General features: G+C 43.4%; 1 protein-coding gene across 1 annotated transcript in view; it reads right to left on the reverse strand.

The window, feature by feature from the left end:
- The window catches only part of LOC146810311 (cilia- and flagella-associated protein 337-like), a 1,036,625-nt gene that overhangs the window by 446,702 nt on the left and 567,116 nt on the right, over nt 1-22,807 (reverse strand). The window contains exons 9-10 of the mRNA XM_085614420.1: nt 15,697-15,885; nt 945-1,136 (exon numbers count right to left, since the gene is read on the reverse strand). Of these exons, the coding sequence (XP_085470546.1) occupies nt 945-1,136; nt 15,697-15,885 (381 nt within the window). The remainder of the gene's footprint in view (nt 1-944; nt 1,137-15,696; nt 15,886-22,807) is intronic.

A 22,807-nucleotide genomic window follows, 5' to 3' on the forward strand; every position in this document is an offset into this window, starting at 1 on the left:
ATCGCAATGTACACATCAGCGATATTTGCAAGGCTGTACTGCCCAGTGACGCCCACTTTGCATCTCATTAGAGATGCAAAGGGAGGCGTGGGGTAAAAGTGTGGTAACATGCAATTATGCATGTTAGCACCCTCTTGTAAATAGGGCGATAGTTTTATCTCCGCTTTTTTGGCTTCTAAAGCCCTTGTTAATATGCCCCAATATTCGGAGTTTAAACATTTCAGTTCAAATGCCCGTGAAACTGCATATATTTCAGAGCTGTTTTGTTTTTCAGGTTCATGCGTGAGCAGCATATACAGCACAATTTATTCTTCCAGTCGTGATTTAATATTTGGATCAACATAAATACAGATACCACAATGCAAAGAAAAAAACTGAACTAAATGAGAGCTCAGTTTTTTAAATTGCCTTAGAACAGAAAGTTCAGGTAAAGTAATGGCGGACTCTCATGTTTGCACGTTATCACCAACTTTTCGCTTATGATCACTGCGAGTGCAAACTGTAAAAACAAGCATTTGCAATGCAATCGGTGTCGCCTTTGGGACCTAATATGTATTTAGCTATGCTGCACATTAGCCTGGGTGCTGAAACATCTACTGTTCTTTAACATGGAGGGAAAGTAAGCACCACACTGAGTGACACGCCAGGTATGGGAACACATGGAGAGAAATATTGCCTTTAAGCGGGAAATGGTATAGTCCAAAGCTCTGTTTTTAAAATAAAATCAAGGCCGTCAGCGGTCATATCATTGAATATACAAGATTTGAAAAAAATAAATATTATTGTCTAAAGGGTGCTTGTGGGAGACAATTTCTACGGAATGGAATGGAATGCCAGAAAAATAGAAAAAAGAAAGGTCAGTAAAATACCAGAATTGCTTTCTGCTGAGGGAAATAATTCCTATACTGTCCAGATGGCTGCATTTCTGTTTTCCAGAAGCTTACCGAATCCTTGGAGTAGCTGAAAATCTGCCCCAGAGGCTCATAGATCACCACATCCAAGATTGACGTATTGTGTTCCTGGAAGACTGCAATGGGCCGACTAGTGACATACTGGTTCCACAAGCAGACTCTGTGATCAACACCTCCCGTCACCAGCAGATCCAATGAGCTACTGTAGTCAAAACATCGTACTCCCTAAAATGTACAATAAAATCATGATTTTTTAATTCTGTTCCATATACCGCTTCTATTTCCAGCATGCATGCCTAGAAAATAAGTATAGGTATAAAATAGCATTTATATAGTATATACGATCAACAGCTTCAATGTAGGGAACATGATCTGCAGCTGTTTGTACCCTCTGTCCCTGACTCTTCCCTTATTTTATTTGGTCCATCTGCATGACCATCAGACATCCACTTAATCTGCAAAGTATTCTTCAGGAATTATTTCTATTTGTGTCTCTTACTTTTAGGATCTTGCGTATGGCAGCGATTTGATAATTTTTTGGGGTTAATATGGCTGTAACCGATGGAGGTTGTTTATCCCTCCACCTCCTCACAGTAGCATGTAGGTGGTCCTCTCATTGTGGTTTTGAGGGTTGCCCTGTGGAATAGGATTGTGTGCCACAGTATGGTGGATGTGTTATGTTAGTACAGCACATGGTCACACAAACCTCCTGCTTCATCTGCCTGTTAGATCCATAACCCTTCCTGCCCAGTCAGCCTGTTCAGGCAGATCACATATAATCCTGCCGAGAGCAGAAATAGTTTTGTTCTTCTCAGCAACAGGATATTTCCAACTTGAGATATCTGCCTGTGCATCTGATTGACACAGTCACCGCTCAGAAAACTTTAGAAAGCCACCAAAGGGAGACACTGCCTCATTGGTTGGCACCTGGTATTTGAAACCTGCAAGTGGCTGGATCGGCAGTGGGCTGCCGCACAGAAGAGGAACTCTTCTCTCAAGACCAAGAAGCTCTCTCTCTAGCCCAAGCATTTGCCCTGAACCCATCTGCTTTCCTGCCACCAAAGACAGTGAAGCTTGGCTGCAATGATGGTAAAGCGGGGTGAGCTCATCCCAGGAGGAGTGACTCTGTCTCGATGGTATACCTTTAAGCACTTCGAGAAACCTTTTAATAGACTAGGGAAGAGAAAGCATGCCTTGTCCTTCTGAGCTAAATTCCCATATGACAACTTTGGTCAGTTGCCAACACAAACCATCGATACTGTAAACTATGGAATAGTCTAACCCTCAAGCTATTTTCTACATGATCTCTTTACCAGTTAGAGCTGCTATAGATGTTTAAAGTCATGGGCAAAGTGGGCATTTACCTAGGGCCCCTATCTTCAAAAGGGGCCCTGGTAAAATGAACTTTCTCCATAACCTCTGCCTATTTCTCAGTATCAGGCTCTCATGCATTAATTACTATTGTTTGTCATCATGGGACATGAATTAATAGAGAAAAAATATGTCTTGCCTAGGACCTCCAAATATTTTTAGATCACACTTAGAGCTGCAAAGTTTTAAAATATCACTATTCTATATCACTACTACTGTACTTTACTGTAGTGAACACCAACCTGTCTGAAAACCATATGCCATTTGGACCCAATATTACATTACTCCCTATCCGGATGCTGCTAGTCTTTCAAAAACAGCCACTTCCATATTCACCACTTTGCTTGCCATCACTGATGGCCTCTGTCTTATTTGCTCCCGTCCCCATCTTTCTAGGCAGAGCCTGGGTCCAGAAAACACATTTTCACTCCCATACGTCCTGAATCTCCTTCATGTCTCTTTTCAGCACCACTGAAACAATCTGCTGGCCAAGATTATTTTGCCATCGTTGTATTAGAATCCCATGAGTCCTCTCTCCTAGCTCACAGTCAGTATCAATTGGCACACATTCCATCCCAGAACACTGCTGCAAGTTCCTCATCTAAACCCAGTCGTTGGACATAAAGACAGCCTTGTCACATGCCCCCCTTCACATGGAGAGGCCTCAAATCCATTCCTATTTCTTCTGCGTTTCAGTCATTCATTCTGCCTAACAAAAATAATGCCACTTTATATCTTCCAGAGTTCCCCCAGTAATGACATATTTCCATGCAAGTCTGGTCCTCCATCAGCCCAAGATCCTCAACATGTCTTCCCTAGATCAATCTGCACCCTGATGGTGCTGCTCCAGTCATAAAAAAATACATCTCAAAGCATTTTCTCACAACAAATAATGGCATAAACAGTGAATGCATCTGTCCATGTTCTATGTTGGTGGACACTCTGGCACTTGAGTCTCCCTCTCTGTGAGGGAATGGGGTGTATTATATGATGTGGCTGTGCCACCTCACCATGTAATACACTTACTTATCTCTTTAGGACCCTTTGCTTTCTTTTGTCAGACCTTCAGCTCAACCATCGGTAGCTGTGCCTTTGAGCAGCAGGGCTTACTCAAAGGAGCAAGTGTAAAGCATTTAAACAGCACCAGAACAATTGAGTCAACAGTGCAATTGACACCAATTTATAAAAATAGACTGTATTTCTAAACACCACAATGAAAAAGTTCCATCGAAGGTTTCCATAGATGTAGAACTTACAAGGTATAGTAAATCAAAGCATTTCATCAAATGCAAACAAGCATTTGTAAGTTCAACCAATTTCTCAATTAATAATAAAAAACTTTTTCACCAAAAAGTTTGGTCTAGTTGTAATGAAGTTACTTTAGGTGACCAACTCCAGTTGGGAGCCACTCTCAGGGCCAAGCAAGGTCCTCAGAAACAGTTATCTCATCAGGTGAAGCAGTCTTCAGTCTGTTCCAGGCGCTTTTATCCTTTGCAGTGCTTTCCTATAGAAGAGTCCTGATGCAAGGGATGAATGATGCTGAAGATGCTCAAGGATGCAGTGAATGTGACGCTGTGACAGGGGTTTTGCTGTGACTACTCCTCGGTCCTCAAAGGGGGTGAGGTGATCCTGGTCAGAGTGTTGATGTCACTTGAAGTCCTCTAGGTACTGGCAGAAGTCCAGTCACCACTGAACTACCAGTCACCCAGTATTACAGTCACTGATCAACCCTTCCTGGATCGATAACTACTCCTCTGGGGGTCCTAGCTGTACTCCAACGACACTTCCGGGGTCAGCAAACCTGGGTGCAACTTTGTGCATTGGATCCTGGTTCCTAGTGCTGCACGGCTGTGTTTGGTGGTGGGTTTAATACGTTGAGCTACCAACTTGCCCCGGCAGACTTCTTCAGCTATTGTGTCCCTGTGCTGAGAACAGTAGGCCAGTCAGCAGGTCTTTGAAGTCTCTTTGCCTTGGCTGGGCTCTGGAGACAACTTCTCCATGAGCAGGACACAGCAGGCAGAGTCCCTCTCCTTTGCTAGCCACCAGGTGCAACAAGTGCAGACCCCGACGGTGCAGCCTCTCTTTACCAGTTCCACAATGTCGCAGGACAGTCCTTCCTCTGTCCTTCTTCCAGTCCAGTCAAGATCTCCGTTCAGGGAGCCAGGGGTGCAACTACTCAGGGCAGGATGCAGTTGGTAGTCAATGGGCTACCAGATTCCCTCTCACCTGATGACCACTTCCTGCAAAGTGTGGCATCTGGGCACACTAGGATGCACCTTGCTGCCCACCATTCTGGCTACCAAGGGAGCTACACGGCCCTAGAAACCCACTTTGGCAACTGGTTTCTCCTTTTGTCCCTAGTGCCAGCCTGTCTGACTGAATAATGGAGCGACCCCTCTCCCAAGTGTTACCCATTTGCCCTTCAAAGGTGGCTTCTACTTTAAAGCTCGAGTTTTGGGCCAACAGCCATGTGTCTTCCTGCAGGAGGGAGGTGAAAACTCCTCCTAGAGAAGGCCCCTATTGTGTCCTTTCCTGGGAGTCGTTAGCAAGTCTAACTAGACCACAGAAAGCTGTCTCGGCCACAGAACCCCAAGTGCAACCAGTATGGGCACATGGGGCTGAAGGCAACAAAGTGACAATTTTGCTAAAAATGCACATTGCAACTTCAGATCTGCCAACTCACCCGGTGCCACTGTGTGTCACATGATTTCTGATCTCTTTACATAGTCACCAGGTGAGGAGCCAAAATCACATGGTGGCAGGCAAGGTGAGCTGGAAACCACTACAGAGAGTGGATTTCCAATTCGTCTTTTGTGGCTGCTAGCAGGCGATGTCCATTAAAGGGTGTAAAAACACCTCAGGATATCACCAGCAGCCTCAACAACCTTTTTGTTCTAGTTTTTTTGTGGAAAGAAAGGTCAAAGCGTCATAGGAAGGGAGCAGAGGGCCCTCTCTGGAAGTTCTCGGTATAAAGCCGCCCCGTCCAAGGCCATGCTCCCTCCTTACATTTCTGATTTAGTTCTCAAGTTGGCAGGTCTGCAACTTGTTACATTAATTTCGACATGAGAATCAAGTGAGGCTTAATGTTAAGAGTTGTTTGATACTTTGACCCACTTTGGTCGCACCTTTTCAGAGTTAGCACAGCTGAAGGGTCAGTGTGCAACTGTGTACTCACCAACTGGGCTACCAAGCATTTCCACAGTAAAAACAGTTTTGTGTTTTTACTATCAGAATATATGAAAATACATGTTCTGCCTGTGAGATATGTTGCACCCTGCCCTGGGAGTGACTTACACATATACCAGAGGGAAGTCAGGATTTGCCATTACTTTAAATGGTGAAGTCGGGCTAGCAGTTTGAACTGCTCTTCCAGCCTGCAAATGGTGGTCTGGGAGTTTTGTTATATTCGTATCACAGTTAGATTCCTTGGGTACCCTGGGTACCATTTACTAGGGACTTACAGGCAAGTTGGCTTAGCCAATTAGGTATGACCCAATTCGACATACCTGTTTATGAGTAAGGACACAGGCACTGAGGTCTGGTTAGCAAGCCCCAGTGCACTCAGAGTCAAAAAAACAGCAGCATCAATCCATGTGTAGAACTTTAAATATTTCCATATGTTCTACAAAAAGCTAGTCTTTTATAATTTTCTAGAAAAATGTAAACATACAATTTTCATGGCATGACTATATGGAAAGAAGCAGCACTAAAATGTTACATGCACATCAATAATCACGTTATTCCTACCTACACGGCCACGGAAAAATCCTACTCAGCTGAAAATAACTCCCTCTCTCAGATCTTTTTTAATGTGCTGCCGCTAGATCAGCAAACTTGTCAGGCATATACACCTCGGTTAGGAAGACAATCATTATCTCAAGGTGTATCTTTCTCCGAGGAAATTCTCGATCCGAATATGGCCAGCTCAGCGGAAGGAGTAGGAGAAGTAGGAAGTACCGCGATTGCACAAGAAACTGACCTGGATTTTACAACGCCTAATAGATTTCAAGTCTTAAGTTTAGAACATGAAGATCGGACTGTTTGTATTGAGGAAACTACTCAGGTCTCTAAGCAGTCTTTCCCGGATCCTAGATCAGACGATCCTCTTGAGATGCAGAACTCTAATCAATCGGAATTGATGAAGATGCTAGGGGGTTTTACCTCTGAGATTAGGAGTAAATTTGCTATTGCAGAAAGGAATCAGGCAAAAATCCAAGACACATGTGAAATATTGGAATTGAAAGTCACAGCTATTGCAGAAAGGATCTGTCAGATAGAAGCATCTGTGGAAGCTTTAAATAAGGAAGTAGAACTAAATCATGTTGAAATTCACTTGTTAAAAAGTAGTGAAAAAACTTTGATGGACAAAATTGAAGCCTTAGAAAATAACAGTAGGTGTAACAACATCAAGGTGCTAAACGTCCCTGAGGGTCTGGAAGGTGAAAATATTAAAAATGTCTTTATAAATTTGCTAAAAGAGTTTATCCCAACTATTGACCCCTTAGACTTGGAGGCAGATATTCAAAGAATACACAGGGATCCTTTTACAAAAAACACCAATAGAACAACACCTAGAAGAATCTTGATGCATTTGAAAACTTTCCTCCTGAAAGAGTGGATCCTATCTGAGGCACTCAAAGCTGGCTCCTATACCAAGGGGGCCTGGTCCTTCCGAATCAGATCAAACCTGTCTAGAATCACCCAAGATGGACAGTGGGAACTGGGGAAGTTCATACCGACTCTAAGATCATTAGGGGCAACAGCTCAATTGAGCTTTCCGGCACTGCTTAAAGTAATGTGGAATAATAAAATGACTAATTTTAGAGATCCAAATGAGGTGGGAAATTTCATAGAGCAAATTAAGGCTCAGTGTTGAAGCTGATTTCGCATAGTAATATAGTATAACATATTTGTATTCCGGGGGGAGGGAAGGGATCTTAACAGGGCTGTTATCATCAAGCCCAGGTCAAAGTCAGGGAGGGTTCCCATGGGAGGGAAGGGGGGTGGCCACAGTTCAAAGAAACACATTCTTATTTTACTTCACTGGGTGGGGAGCACATTAGGGAAAAAAGACAAAATAGTCCTCGTTTGACAAATAGACAAGAGCACACAAATAAAACTGAGCGGATATGCAACCAACTCATTCTATTGGCATGCTTACTGTAACTCCAATTAAACTCCTAACCTGGAATGTTAATGGCCTAAGAGTTTTAACTAGGCAAAGGAGAATCCTCCAATATTTGTGACAATCCGAGTTCGAAATTATTATCCTTCAAGAAACTCACTTAACAAATGAGGAATGGAAATCCATTTGTGATAAGCAGAGATGGGTTGATTTTTCCTGCCATAAAACTCAATCTTGTTGTAATAAAGAAGTAGCAATTATTTTTAAACAGACAGCTAGAGCAAATTTAGGTGAGGTTAAGGTTGATCCCAAAGGGCGCTAGGTAATTTGCGATGTCAAAATCCAAAAGGAATGGATCACTTTAGTCGGTTATTACGGGCCAAACATAGACAATGAAACCTCTTTAAATATAATTTATAGTCATCTGATTCAATCTAAGTATCCCATTATAATGGGGGAGATTTTAATGTACTCCTGAACCCAGTCCTTGATAGGTCTAGCAGGGGGAAAGTAGTCCCTTTAAGAATGGGCTCATTCGTTAAAGTTCTAATCAGGGATTTAGGCCTGATCGATGTTTGGAGAGAAAAATACAAGGGCTTGGGAGCACCATCGGATTAAACATTCCACAATAAAAAGTATGGACACTCTTCCCGTATTGATTTTTTTTGGATTGATTTAAGATTATTGAAACATACATTATCAATTAGACATGTCCCAGAACACCTTTCTGATCATTCAGCTGTCGCATTAGATCTCCAAGTGCCCAAATGTGAGTCTGTGAGGAGATGGACTTTTGACAGAACGCTTCTCCTTGACCCCTTAATAATTGTACAGTTAAAGGAAGAAACACTAACCTTTTTTGACATTAATCTAAATTCTGCCTCATTAGAAATCATTTGGGATGCTTATAAAGCATTTATTAGAGGGATAGTGATTAGTTTGGCGGCCAAGAAACATAAGGAGAATAAGAAGACGGTTCGGAAATTGTCTGTGAATCCCGCCAGGAAGGGCAATTGGATGGGGAACAAAGTAGAGATTTATTGGTCAAGAAGCAAAGAATAAAAGATTACTTGGATGATATAATTAGGAGAAAATGGGAGGTTAGTTAATCAGCTAATTATGAGTGTGGAGAGGGATGCGGGAAACTTCTTGCTTGGAAGTCTCGAATAAATCAAACTAGGAATTTAATTAAAGAGATATCACTGGACTCCGGAGAGACCTCTTCTGATAATCAAAAAATAGAACAAGCCTTTGAGAATTTTTTTCAAGTTTTGTATACAGAAGATTTAGTGGTCTTAGAGTCTCAAATTGAGAATTATACTGAGAATATATCGCTCCCTTGCCTCACTGAGAATCAAACTAGCCTGTTGAATCGACAGATTGAGTTAGTAGAACTGACAACGGTGTTGAAACATCTAAAGAAGGGCAGTGCAGCGAGTACGGATGCCATTCCGAATGAACTTTATGTGGTATTGGCTGAAGAGATTGCCCCGGTTCTTTTGTCTTTGTTTGATAGTATTTTCTCTGGAAACAACCCAATTCCCAAGTCATGGATAAGGCCGCAGTTTCCTTGATCCTTAAACCCAATAAAAACCCAAAGAGCTGTGAGTCATACCGACCTATCTTCCTGCTAAATTGCGACTATAAAATCTTCACACGAATCTTAGCAGGGAGGCTAAACCGGGTAATGAGTTCTCTGGTTCACCCTGATCAGAAAGGTTTCATTAGGGGGCGTCAGCTTCATGAGCTAACACATGAGCTAATTGGGGCTATCGATATAGCTACGCCCATAGCTGTCCTCTCTCAATTTTTGATTTTGACGCGGCCAAAGCGTTTGATCGAGTGAACTGTCCTTTTTTAACATACATGATGCGACGGTTTGGGTTGGGTGACTATTTTATTAGAGCAACTAAAAAATCTACACAACGCCTACTGCCAGACTCATTAATAATGGCAAACTTTCTAATTCTATTAAATTAGAACGAGGGACGAGGCAGGGATGCCCGTTACCGCCTTTTTTATTTAATTTATATATAGAACTCCTTGCCAGTAGCATTAGGGCTAGCAATATATTTACACCTTTTAGATGGGAGGGTTGGGAGAAGAAAGTCGCCTTATACACAGATGACTTGATGATCTTTTCTAACGATTTCCCTGCTAGCCTACCCTGTCTGGAGAATCTTCTGATGTGTTTTGGAAGGATTTCAGGATACTTAATTAATCCTAAAAAAACAGAGATAATGACTTGGAATACTCCTGTAAGTTCAGTTATAACAAAACAGCAAATTCAATATCTTGGCATCCAAATCACTCATGACATCACTAAGATGACCCGGGTAAATTTAGCTCTTAAACAGGAAGAAATGATAATGTTATTTGGAATAGTCTTCCACTATCTATTTTGGGTCGTTCTAATTTAGTTAAGATGTAAATTTTGCCAAAGTTTACCTTCATCTTTAACACGATTTCTCTATCTTTTGATCAATCTGCTTTAAAAAAAAAGTACAAGGATTAATAAACAATTTCCTTTGGGCTAATAAGGGGGTTGCATGGCGGAAGTTGAGATGTTCAAAGCTAGAGGGAGGTATTGCTAGCCCGGATCTCAGCTTTTACTGTCTTGCCTTTCAACTAAAGAATGTAAGATCTCTCCTCTTCAACACTTCTTATTTTCCTCCCATGTTGTTAGCCATGTGTAAAAATATCCCACTAGGGGAATATGGAGTTTTATTTAAATTTGGCCACCCTAAATACTTTTAAAAAATTAAACTAAAAGTTTTAAGTTCGGCCTGTGAAGTTTGGTTTCAAATTAGGAAGATCTTGAAGATCTCTTATTATAGTGCAGGGGCCCCTATTTGGAACTCCCCAGGTACGCCAGCCTGTTTAAAAGATAGCCTAGCCCCTGTACTACAAGAGGAAGGTATTATGATTTGGGGCCAACTGCTTCAAGGGAATAAACTCCTCCCGTGGGACGTGTTGTATAATGCCACAAATCAAAGACTTGCAAGATTTAAGTTCTACCAACTATCTAGTTGGGCCATAAATTTGGACAAAGAAGAAAAAGATAGTATAGATCATGAACTATCTCTTTGGGTCATCTATTGCAACAAAAGGAGGTTTACAAATGGCACTGGCTTCTGATTAAGAGGGAACCCCCTTTGGTACCTATGGAGGAATCCTGGAGAAGACACCTGCCTTCGACCAACGTAACACGTCTTTGGCAAGTATCAATGCGTACACTTTGGAATGTGGTTAAAGCTGCCGACCTTAAGAGGAACCATCTGTTCACACTTCATAGGACATATTGGTCTCCAAAGAAATTGGCTAAATTGGGAGGTGCTCATCGAAAGGTCTGTCCGAAATGTGAGTCCGATGATGCGGACGATCTCCACATGTTTTGGCAGTGTCCTTCCATCCAGGGTTTCTGGCGAGACATAGGTAAGACGATGTCCGAAGTATTGGGGCGAGAGATCAAAGTAAGCTAAAGTTTGGTTAAATTTATGGTTCTATCGGAGGAGGGTACTAATTATAATTTATCTAAATCACAGGTTTCTCTTCTGTTTGTGTTGATGCTCTTAGCTAGGCGTGAACTTTGCCTTAAATGGATTATACCACTTTCACCAGTAATTTTGAATTGGGTGGCTTTGGTTAGGCATATTTGTAATTTAGATATGGCTAGTTCATCAAAGAAAAGATATAAAATATGGAGGAATTGGAATGAATGGGAGAACAAGGTTGGGTAGTACGTATTGCGACTCTTTATTTTTGTTTATTGTCACATATAAAAGTCCAATGATTATTAAATAAGTGAGTGCGGAGTTAGTGTATTTAACCAGCGGTGGTGAAAGGTATCCCCCTGCTACACATATCACTAATCTCTATCAGATTCTTGGCAACTGGTTTTGTTGGAGCTCCGGGGGCTCAGTAACTCGAAGATATAACGTTATTGGTTGGAGTTCCTTAAATAAACCTTGGTTTGCCTTAAGACTTCTCACTTATTTATGTTAAATGAGGACAAAAGAAAAAAAGAATAATAATCACGTTATTAATTTCAAAACAACATCTAGTTGCTTATAATTTTTATTGGCATTTAGAAGTATGACTTGTTGTACAGAATTAATTGTATGTTTTATTAATTCAATAACAAGTGAAAAAAAAGAACCGATTCTGCACATTCATAATATTGAGATGGCAACGAATGTTTAGCACATAATCTTGTAGTGTTGCAAAACACTTTGTTGCAGCCGAGATAGCTAGGATAATGTTACTTTGGAATATCGAGATTGAGACTGTAACTTGAAGCTTAATTGTGATGATTTTCTGAAAGACATTGAAAAATAGCTTGTGTACATCAAATAAACATGCACTTTTAAAACCATTGCTTTATGCAACCTGGTTATGCTAATTAAAACAAACCTATGCTAAGCATTATTTTTCTAATATAAAAATTTATTTTTTACGCACACTTCCTAATCATAGCCCCAGGCACCTGTGATACTCCTTCCCATCTGGAACTGGCCCTGCCTGCTCTGGGCTCTCAAGTTGTTTCCCACACTATGCAAACCTGCTAGTGTGCCCTGCTGCCATTTGTTTTTTTTGCCTGGACCAGACCTGTTCACCCTATTCACTCATTAGGGCCCTCGTCTTCGTACGGGTGGTGCCCCCACTCCCTCCCCACCCATTTGCGGCACACTGCTATCAAACGGCTACCAAACAGCCATGGATGCAATCCACTGCGGCCATCCTCTGCGGACTACTTACTCTCATTAGCTCCGCAACGAATACCTCCCTGATCCAGCAGCCACCATCCTGTTGTTCGCATGGTCTGTACCTCAGCCTCCACTGCATGGGCTGACAAAGATCCACGAAAGGGCGTCTTCATCGTGGCTGCACAGAGGCAATGAATAATCCCTCTTGTGCGTGGGCCAGACAGCCACCAGTGTCTGACGCAACAGCACTGGCCCATCTTCAACATTGTTTCTGAGAATGGAAAGCAGTTCCCTCACCTCTGTGCGAGGCCAGTCCTGAGAAGCACAAATATACATACATTTGAAGGGTGGGAAATTTTAAAACAAGTATGTATATGATCCTGCTCACTGACAGCGGAAGGGTGTCCGTTCTTGAAACATGAAAGCTTCTTATCCTTTTTCTGCATTGCTGGGTGCAGAAAACCCACCGCACTGGCATATTTTTAGGTCGAGCATCAGCACGCATGCGCTGTCTGCAAGACCTGCAGTCAGCAATAATAACACTATATTCCCTCCTGGTACTCACCATTGGTCAAACTCCTGCGTCGCTCTTCTTTACTGACTCATAACTGGTACAGCCAGTGATACGTCACTTCCCTTGTTCAGCAAAAGAGCACCGGCTAAGTACAGTGGGGCAGATTTACAAACCACTTGCGTGACTTTTGCGCTGCAGTTGCGTCACTTTTTTGACGCAACAGCGGTGCAAACAATGCGGCCTATTTACAACATGACGCATCTAGGGAGATGCGTCACGTTTTAAAGCCCTGCGTCAATTATACCTGCGTCAGGTATAATGTATGCAGGGTGGGCGTTCCCACGCAGGAAGGCCTCGTAAAAGTGACTCAGTGAAATCTACAAGATTTCACTGTGCCACTTTTAGGACGTCACTGCGTCAAAATCTTACGTCTGCTTCAAGCAGGCGTAAGTAGTGACACAGTGTAGTGGGAATAGGCATCAACACGCATTGCTGGAGTTGCGTCGTGCTTGCGACACGACTCCAGCAATGCGTGACTTTTCCGCCAACAGATGCATCAGAATTTCTGATGCATCTGTCAATCCTTGCGCCATAGTGCGCCCTATTGTAAATACGGCGCATCTATGGTGGCGCAAGGGTTTCTAAGGGTGTCGCAGGGAAAGTGACGCATCAGTACAGATGCGTCACTTTCTTGTAAATCTGCCCCAGTATTGTTACCCTTGCAGTGCTTTTCTATTAGTTTAAGCAAACAATTTTTTTTTTCCTCCCGGTGCTGCTTTTCGCCCGGTTTATGTAGCAGCACTTTTCAGATGGACTTGTTCATTTTTTATTATTTTTATACATGGGGAGATTAAGTAATGTGTATGCAATAGCAGGATGTTTGAGCCTCCTGCCTGACTCGACCTGGTTCCCCAGCTTCAAAGTTGTCTGCTTTGCCATTGAGCCACATACTCACTAAATCTCTAAAAAAAGAAATCATAATACTTCCTTGTTTTCTTTTTTCCCCTCTGTCTCGTGGCCTCTGGTGACGCTGCTGGTGTCGTACCATGTCAGGTGGGTCAAATGAATATGGCTTGCATGGCGTGTCCTACCAGTATAGCGCTGCTGGTCACAGCACAGGCTGTAGGTGCTAAAATCCTATTCACCACAATATGTTAAGCAGCAGAGCTAGCCCGGGGGACGTGTTTGTGTAAAGGGAGGAGAGAAGAGTACTTGTCTTGTTGTCTTGGGTGGTTGCTTCTCAAGGCCTAGTAAACAGGGAGACCCCTTCACTACACACTTATTATTTTTATTCTTATTTTTTCGAAATGCTCTTTTCCTGGAGTTGAAAGGTGGTGAAGGAAGCCAGACTGATGTCATAAATATATTTTCCAGCTTGCCCATCAACTTTCCTTTCACAGAACGGCAGATTGTATTGCACATTTGGGACAATTATTGCACGACATAAAGCCCAATCGTTTCCGTCACACTGGGCAGTGAAGACTGGGGTGGGAGGGTGCGGTGTTGAGGTTGGAGGGGGATAGGGAGATTCTAAGGATGCTGAGGCTGCAAAACCTGGAGACAACTGGCTACAGCTTATGAATAACTTTCAGTTTTAGACAAACAGAACTATACGCCCTTCATTTTGGCGGACGTGTGTGTTGGTGTGCCGTTTCTCTTCAAGGGATCTAACGAGGATGTCCCTTGCTGTATTTCTTAGGTGTGGTGATTCATAGTAACCTTTTTCGGCCTAGCCTAGAGATAGCCAGCTTCATATAATTAAATAAAAAAAGAATACATTAAAAAATATTTGCATACATATAGAGTGGCTTTGGACCAGCCCTCTTTATTAATTGCTCTATGCAACAGTGAAATCAAATTTTGCTTCTACCACGGCAGCCGTCAGCATGGTGTAATTCATGGTCAGCTCACTTAAGCCCTTAGCTCTCTTGCACTGTGGGTAATGTATTTTGCCTCAACATGTGAACAGCTGCCTAGAAAGATGTACGCTTTAGGGCCAGGATAGGTAGGCCAATAAATTACTTTGAACTGCTTCCCTCCATTCAGGGATTTAAGTGGGATGAACAAACTAGGAGGTCTCTCAAAGGGGTGTGGCCGATGTAACGAAGGGCGTGGCTTAAAACACTGTAGCTAAAAATCTGTGCTCAGCATAGTGTGCCGCCACTACTGGTATTTTGCTGCTTCTGTCATTGCATGATATATAATACAACAAGTAACTTTACACCTACAACACGCCAGGACTACTGGCTTTGCCAATGGCTGTTAGTAGCGTCAGATAAAAAAAGCAACAACTATGGCTTTGTTGTATATAATATTGAAAATGCTTCAGTTCTAAAATGATGAGACTGTGAAAGAACTATAACCAGTCTCTTTGAAGTTACATTAAAGGGAGTGAAGGGTGGTATTGCTGCAGAGTTGTTGTTTTTTTTACCAAAACAACTGCTGGTGCTCAGGACCTTGCCCACTTAAATCCCTTCCTCCTTTCTTTATTATTTCTATTTTTTAGTCTTGTGTGTTAAAACATATATTTTCAGGTTCAAAGCCAATAGTTCTTTTTCTGTGCATCATTAAGAATCATCTTTTCCTGTTATGTGCTTTAAAGCTAAATTATGGTTTCAATACACGTTCCTAATACAACTGTCGGCTAGGAAGCATCCGTACTGTATTATTACAATTATTTGCAATGGCAAATTCTTTGTATTGTAATTATTGTAATTCAACATTTTTTATTGGAAGTATATATCCACCATATTTAGGTCTCAGCATCGCATCTGTTCTATTTTTGCACCATGTGGCATGTGTATGCAATATAAAACAAGCATTTGCAATGCAATAATCTCGCATTTACGAGAGTTTGAGCTATTGGTATTATAAATGACAATACCTTTCATTTATGTGTTGGTTTATAAAACATAAATGAAAAGCATTGTCAATTACAATGCCAATAGCTTAAACTCTCGCAAATGCGAGACCTATTGCATTGAAAATGCTTGTTATATCTGTAAATACATTTCATCCTCACAATAAGGCTCTTAAATGTGTGTGCAGAAATAGCCAGAATGTACAGACCTTGTTGATTCTCCAAGTGTAGCCTTTCCTCTTTCGATGGATATCCGTTATAGCTACCGAGACCGTGGCGCTGCTTGATGATGTAATAAGCAGATCTCGCTTCGGTACATACAGAACTTTGGTGATGGCTTCTGGGTGCACGTCTGGGATCTCTTCATAGCTCAAAAGGCGGCTATGATCCTTCAAATCCTAGGAGAATGAAAGTATAATTTGGAACAATTGACAACTTCATGGGCTCCACGAACGAACTTTGGCAACAACAATAGGTCTGTGGTGGCTGCCTGCATTTTGGCTTTGTCAATGGTTGTGTTTTCTCATTGTTTTTCCAAAACGTTATTGTTGGGAAGCTGCCAGCTCTTCACCAATATACAAAAATTCCTGAAACTAATACAATATTTTGGTGACAAAGAGCACACATTGTTACAGTAACCCTCACAGTTAGCCAATGGCGGAAGTGGGCTTCTCCATTGACCCAGGCTGTGTGCTGCAATGGGTTGACGTAAAAAGTGATTGACACAATAGCAGACCAATGGAGGTTCAGAGTTTGCGGAATTCCCCCATAAGTAAGTCTATGTTTATATTTTATCAAAATCTAAAGGCCTTGGCTAACACCATACCTAACAAATACTTTAAAGATGAGCCAAAAAGAAGTTGGTTCATTTTCGTTAAAGCTAAGTGGCTATATCTCGTAGTTTGAATCATGACTTCTAACCCTTTTATTTCATTACTGGACATTACAATCGTTAAAAAAAAATATACAACTCGAGGCTACATTCTGAGTTTGGTTCTTTATTCAGTTGTTGCGAGCTCCAGGTGAAACATCACAGTTTATGTAATTACACTGGGCCGATATCTCTGGTTCCTGGACCCATCAGAATTAACTGGTAATTTAGAATGAGGGCCCCAGTGGAAGATATTACAATCAACATACAAACAATGAAAAGCTGAATTGCACCCACCAAGACCAGACGCTGTGATGTGCTCGTTCATGATACATTTTTCCCAGCAAAAACATGTACCCACTGAGCTACCTAACCCCCTCCAGCCATCGAATTACAGAAGAAGAACAAACACACAAGTGTGCTGTAATTGCTGGAACACAAACTCTTGCCAGGGACCAGATCAAGCAATAAGGCACCCAAGGGCATATAGTGGGAGGGGAAAGGGCCCATATGACAGCAAAATGTTGTTTTGGAATGCAAATACTTTGAATAAATTCTGCTACAAGTAGAGAAGGAATGCATGGCGACACTATTGTTGCCAAGGAGCAGACTGGACATCCCTCTAAACATGCCACTTGGGAGTCTGCCTGCTGCAGTTGATACCCTTTTTCAGGTTTGGCCTGAGAAATCAATTTTTTTTAATAGTAATTTAAAAGGGACTTACATCCCGCCTCCTCTCTTTCCTGGCTTCTCATTGGTTCCTGCGCGTGCCACTTTTCTTTCCTCCATTTCTATTGGTTGTAGCATATTTTCCTGCATTTACCAATGCTTGATCCATGTCTGCTTCTCTTATAAGTTTCCCGCCGCAGAAAAACTGTGACCTTCCACTTTGGTGGAACTATATTTTCATAAAGTTTTTCCTTTTACTCTTGCAGCCTATTTATATAACAATTTATCAGCTGGAGAGATTAAGCAATTTGCTTAGTATTTCAGGATGTTGTGCAACTCCGCCAAGACTAGAACTGGGATCCTCAACTCTTGAGTCGGCAGCTATGGCCAATGCGCCACATCCTCTCCATTCTCGAGTAATATGTCAGGGAGCTCTTTCCTTCTCCCAGACGATGATTGATGAAAACAGCTCTTTATTCATTACATAGGAGAAACCGATGCATTACTAATGCTTGTTATCTTATCTCACTAAATGTTATCCATTTTATATTTTAGAGGATTTTAACCATAAAATCATAAATATTTTGTTAAAATGTGGTTAAAGATCATTGGAAGAGAGAAGAGAGGACAATACAAAATCTAAAAAGATTGGAAATTCACCGTTTGAGGTAGCAACACAGCCTTAGAGTAAAAGGGCATGTGTATATTTTGCCAAAGATTGGCAACAGCTGGCATATCACTTTATAACACTACTGTTGCCATATTGGTTGGACCCTTCCAATACATCAATGAATTGGTCAATAGTCTGTCAGAATTGGCAGAAAACTTGAGTTACTCCCTTCTACTGTTCTAACATTTGGAGATTCAGAAGACTTTCAGAGGTAAAGTCATTTGTCGTACCTCAATCGTTGGGGAATCACATGCATGGTAACCACCAGTATATCACGTAAACATGGGCCAGGGCCAAAAATTATGCCACCTCAGAGCAGGCGTAACGAGGGGAAATGTTTACATTTCTCCTTGTTTTTCCTCTTTCCACGTTTTTAGGTTTGATTGAGGGTAAGTGTTATGCAGAGGTTTGTCCTGAAATATCTGGTGGGAAGTCAACAAGATGTTTACCATTGTGCCTGGGAAAAAACATAGCATAGCCATGTAGGAAAAAGCAAGCACCATTCAGCCACCACTGAAAGGATAACAACTCTTTCTGCTGATCGAATTGCAGCATAGTTGTAAAAGAAAATAAATCCTGCTGCCGGATGAGTAACTAGGGAAGAGCCGGGTATCAACTGGAAACACCCATGCATTCTCAGAGAGTGCCAACTAGCATCTCTGATTCGCATGCACCAACAAAGCAGCCCACTAACATGCTCATCCCCTCTCCTTGTTAATGGCTAACAAACCCGCCTGTCCCCACCTCATCTTGCGCTCATCTGACACTATGGATCTGGCCCCATGAACATGCTAAAGCCCAACTTTATGCTGCACTTGAAGCACAACCAGGGAAGTCTTTCACCTTAGCCTCCCATCCTCACACCAGTGCCCAAGTGTGAGAACCTGAAGAGGCAGCCTCAACAGCTTCCTCACCCCCTAGTATGGACGCACATCTGCTCTAATTTTTGTCCCAGGAATAGTATGTCTGAGGCATCAGCCTAGGACACCTATAATTTGTGTTCACAGTATTCCTCCAGGTCACAGATAGAAGGTGGGCATGTGTTATGTCTCCTCAGGTAGGGTATCAGACTGATAAACTTTGATTTTTTGTTTAAATCTGTTTTTATTATTTTCAAAGAGTTTACATGTGCATGAAAGACAACATTCAACATATCATTACAGCCACATTTAGGAGCTTCTAACAGTATCCCTCAGACCTCACATATAAGTTTGGAGTACATTACCGTACATATTGGTGGCATTATAGCTGTAGTTCCATATTGAACCTCAACAGGTGGGTCATGTCAGCGAAGATAAAGTCCACTATGCATTCGTAATGTGATTCTGATGGTACTGTATATAAATTGTTACAAACCATACACCTCATGTGATCGCACAGATGTTATAGAGAAAACAAACAGTAACTCAAAAAACCAGCTACAGCAGCTTAGTCCGACTTCTGATTGTACACTCCTCATTTAGTCCCCTTTACCTCCCCCTTTTTTGCTTTCTCCCGTGCCTCCCCGTCCCTCGCTTCTCATCCTGCGACTCTCCATGGAACTGCAACGTCAATCTCCGCATACATTAGCGTCCCACCTAACTGATGGTTGACATATATGTGACTGCGCGCTGGGTCAAGGGAGCACCCTGACAGGACGCCCATCTCAAAGTGTGGGAGTGTTGCTCTCGTCGCCTGGTCGCTGCTCCAAGCTGCCCCCCTCCGTGCATATTAGGGCTTGAAGCAAGCCCTCCCATTGTGCTGCTATAGGTGTCTTAACCAGACCCAATGTTTCCTCCCGTATAATGGCAATTCCTTCTGCTTTGTCCCACGCTAGGAGTGAACACCTCCATACCTTTATGTGTGGTGGGTTTTGCCCCTTCCATCTCTTCGTTAAGTGTCATTTGGCAACCACCAGCCCCAGGTCAAGGAAACGAGGATTGGCTTTTGTGGCCGGGGTCCTGCGAAATTGATGTAACAGGTAAGTAGGCCATTCAAAGGGTATGTTGCGGCCCGTGCATGTGTATAGCGCCTCACCGATAGCCCGCCAATAGGTATGTAGTGTGTGGCAGCCCCATAGCATGTGCACCAGTCAGCCCCTACCTCTGCACAGCGGGGACAGGTCGCATCTACGCGGTGAAAGTACCTATTGGTCTTCTCGGGTGTGAGTTAAGCCCTGTGAACTATGAAAAATTGAATTTGGCTGAACCGCATGTTTCTGGGGATGCGTTTGGGACTCTTCGATATCTTATCCCACTCCCTGTCCTCTAGTTGTCGCTCCAAATCCTCCTCCCACCTGCATCGGAATGAGTCTAGTTTTATCGCCGCATGTGTGCGAAGGGATGCCGCAAATCATCGAATTAGGTGTCGACCGCGTCCCATAACGTGAAGGTACTGTATGGTGAGATGTTGACTCGGCTCTTCTTTTATGTCCCCCCACCTAGAAGCTAGTGTAGTGATCAGTGAACGGTGTCTTAAAAATTATCCCGGCGGCAACCCAGTTCTTCAGTTAGGGATTCATATGATATGAGCATGCCATCTTGATACAAGTCTCCCAGGGTCTGTATGTTGGCTTCGTGTCACTCCTTAAGCTCCAGGGATGTGAGCACCCCAGACCCACTGGGGGAGCCCACTAGTGGTATGGCCGGCGCGTAGGGGACTAGTCCTCTGGTGATATATAGGCAGCGGCAAAAGCATTTGTGAGCCACCGCTAGAAGGAGGGGAGCCGGCGTTGGCATCTTAGCAGCCGGGTGAAAAAGCCTAAAGAGAGGGGGGGAGCTGTGGTCGCCGTATCATCTCGACCTTTGTCCGCATGCCATCGGGCTATCGACTGCAACTATGCAGCCAAGTAGTAATGCTAGAAGCAGGGTGCAGCCAGGGCCACCTGGTCTATGGGCAAGTATAACTTCGCCAGCGCTATCCTATGACATGCATTACCCCAGAGGAAGTCTCTGAGAAGTGTAGCAAGTTTGCTAAAGAATGCCGCCGGGACATACAGTGGTAAGTTAGCGAAGTGGTACAGGAGATGTGGAAGAATCACCATCTTAGATAATGCCACTTTGCCCGTGACTGTTAGCGGGAGCGTCTTCCAGAAATTCATTTGCGACTTGATGGCTGTCACCGCACGGCCTAAACTGCCATCGAAGAGGTCAGCTGGTTGGCGTGTGTGCAAGCTGTGTGGGCCGCATCGTTATGGCATCGCAGTTTTTCTATTCGGTCCACGTGTTGTGCCCTGAGGTTCTCTAGCAGTCCTGACTGGCCACCCTCCCCCTCTCGTTCGTATTGGAGCAATTGCGATTCTAGGCGAGTGAGCTCCAAGGTGAGTTTTTTACGCAAATTCCACGTGGTCCCAAGTCAATGCCCCCTAATGGCTATCTTGTGGGCGTCCCACTCCACTAGTGCGGAGCTCGCCGTCCCCTCGTTACGCCCAAAGTATTCCAGGACAGCTGACCCCAGGGATGCATGGAATTCTGGGTCTTCCAGTGCAGAAGGTTGGAGGCGCCAGGTGATTATGGGGGGGTGGCCGGGTTCCCAATTCAGCTCTAACAGTAATTGATTATGGTCGGAGTGTGTCCTTCCCAGGTATTCCGCCACCTCGACCAGGGGGACCAGTGACTGCGAGCCCACCACCCTATCCAATCGCACATGTAAGCCGTGAGCTGCAGAGTAATAGGAGTAGATTCGGTCTGTGGGATGTAGAGCACGCCATATAACCAATACTGCCCAGTGTGACAACCAGTCTGCGAGCGCCTGCGCATTCGAGGCCGCTATTGTTGTCCGAAGTGGCGGGAAGGACCTGTCGATGTGCACATCAAGCACCGAGTTGAAATCTCCTCCCAGCAGCCAGGGTATCCGAGCGTAACGGAACAGTATTGTGGACAGTTGCGTCAGGAATGAGGATTGATCTGTGTTTGGGGCATATATGGAGCCTAATAATATCTGTTGGCCATTGAGTGTCCCCTTCACTAAAGTGTATCTGCCATCAGGGTCTGTCACTGCGTCCTTGCAAATGAATGGGGTGCGCTGAGTATGTTGTGCCATATATATGTTCCCTCCAGCGCCTGTGCAGCCTGTCAAGCTCCAGCTGGGTCATGTGTGTTTCCTGCAACAAGGCGATTGCAGCTGAGTGTCTCTGGAAATATGCAAAGATGGAGTAACGGCGCGCAGGCGTATCAATGCCACGTATGTTCCATGTGATTATGTCAGCTCGTGTCAATGCTGATTGTGGTGTTCGACAAGGGAGCCTGGGACTGGGTGTCTCGCGTGGCATGGAGGCTAGGGGCCCGTAAAGATGTGTCGGAGTGCTGCATCGGATACAACAACATAAAACAAACTATGAACATCAAAACATCTGGGGCGGTCATTTCGCACTTGAGGTTCTGTAGCGATCCGAACCCGTGAATTCGGTATCATAGTACTGACACGATTTTGGTATCAATGAACCGCAAATGATCCATCATATACATGACAGTGTTTTCGCTGCGCAACTGGCATGAATTCACTGGAAAATAGGGCATTCTGTCAGTAAAGTCATGGCACCCATTTTAGTTACGGCATCCATTTTTTTTCTTGCCCTCACATAGCCAATGAACGGACGATGACCCCGGCAGGATCACCTTGTTAAGGACACGTAAGCTCGAGCCCCGAGAAAGGCTGACGCTACATGACTAGGCAGAACCAAGCTGCCTCCCTTGCCTGAGGCCAGCCCTGCTATACTGGTTCTCGTGTCCGTTGTCCTGACTGAAAGGCCGAAGACGATTGCCATGCCCGTTTATGATCCATAAACACCTCTTATCCTACATTTCAATCCTTTGCACCTGGCACTGCTCCTTTCCTTCTGGGCTTTTACAATGGGGAGGTTACGATTTTTATGGTGGGGAGGATCGGGCGAAGAATGAAAAACTGTCGAGAGGACCTGATCGAATACCGAAAACCTACAACTAATCATTGTTTGATGTTTATTTATTATCTGTTTGGGATACCGGGTTGGGCATGAGAAATATTCGTGTAATGTTGCCCCAAGACATTTTTCTTGTATTTAAGAAACAACCCACTTAATGCAATTCGAACAGTCTCCTAGATTCTGCCTCTGTGTGGTTCCTATGATTTCTGTATCCCTGCAGTAAATAAA

This window comes from Triturus cristatus, chromosome 7 (genome assembly GCF_964204655.1).
Source record: "Triturus cristatus chromosome 7, aTriCri1.1, whole genome shotgun sequence".
NCBI classification, from domain to species: Eukaryota; Metazoa; Chordata; class Amphibia; order Caudata; family Salamandridae; genus Triturus; species Triturus cristatus.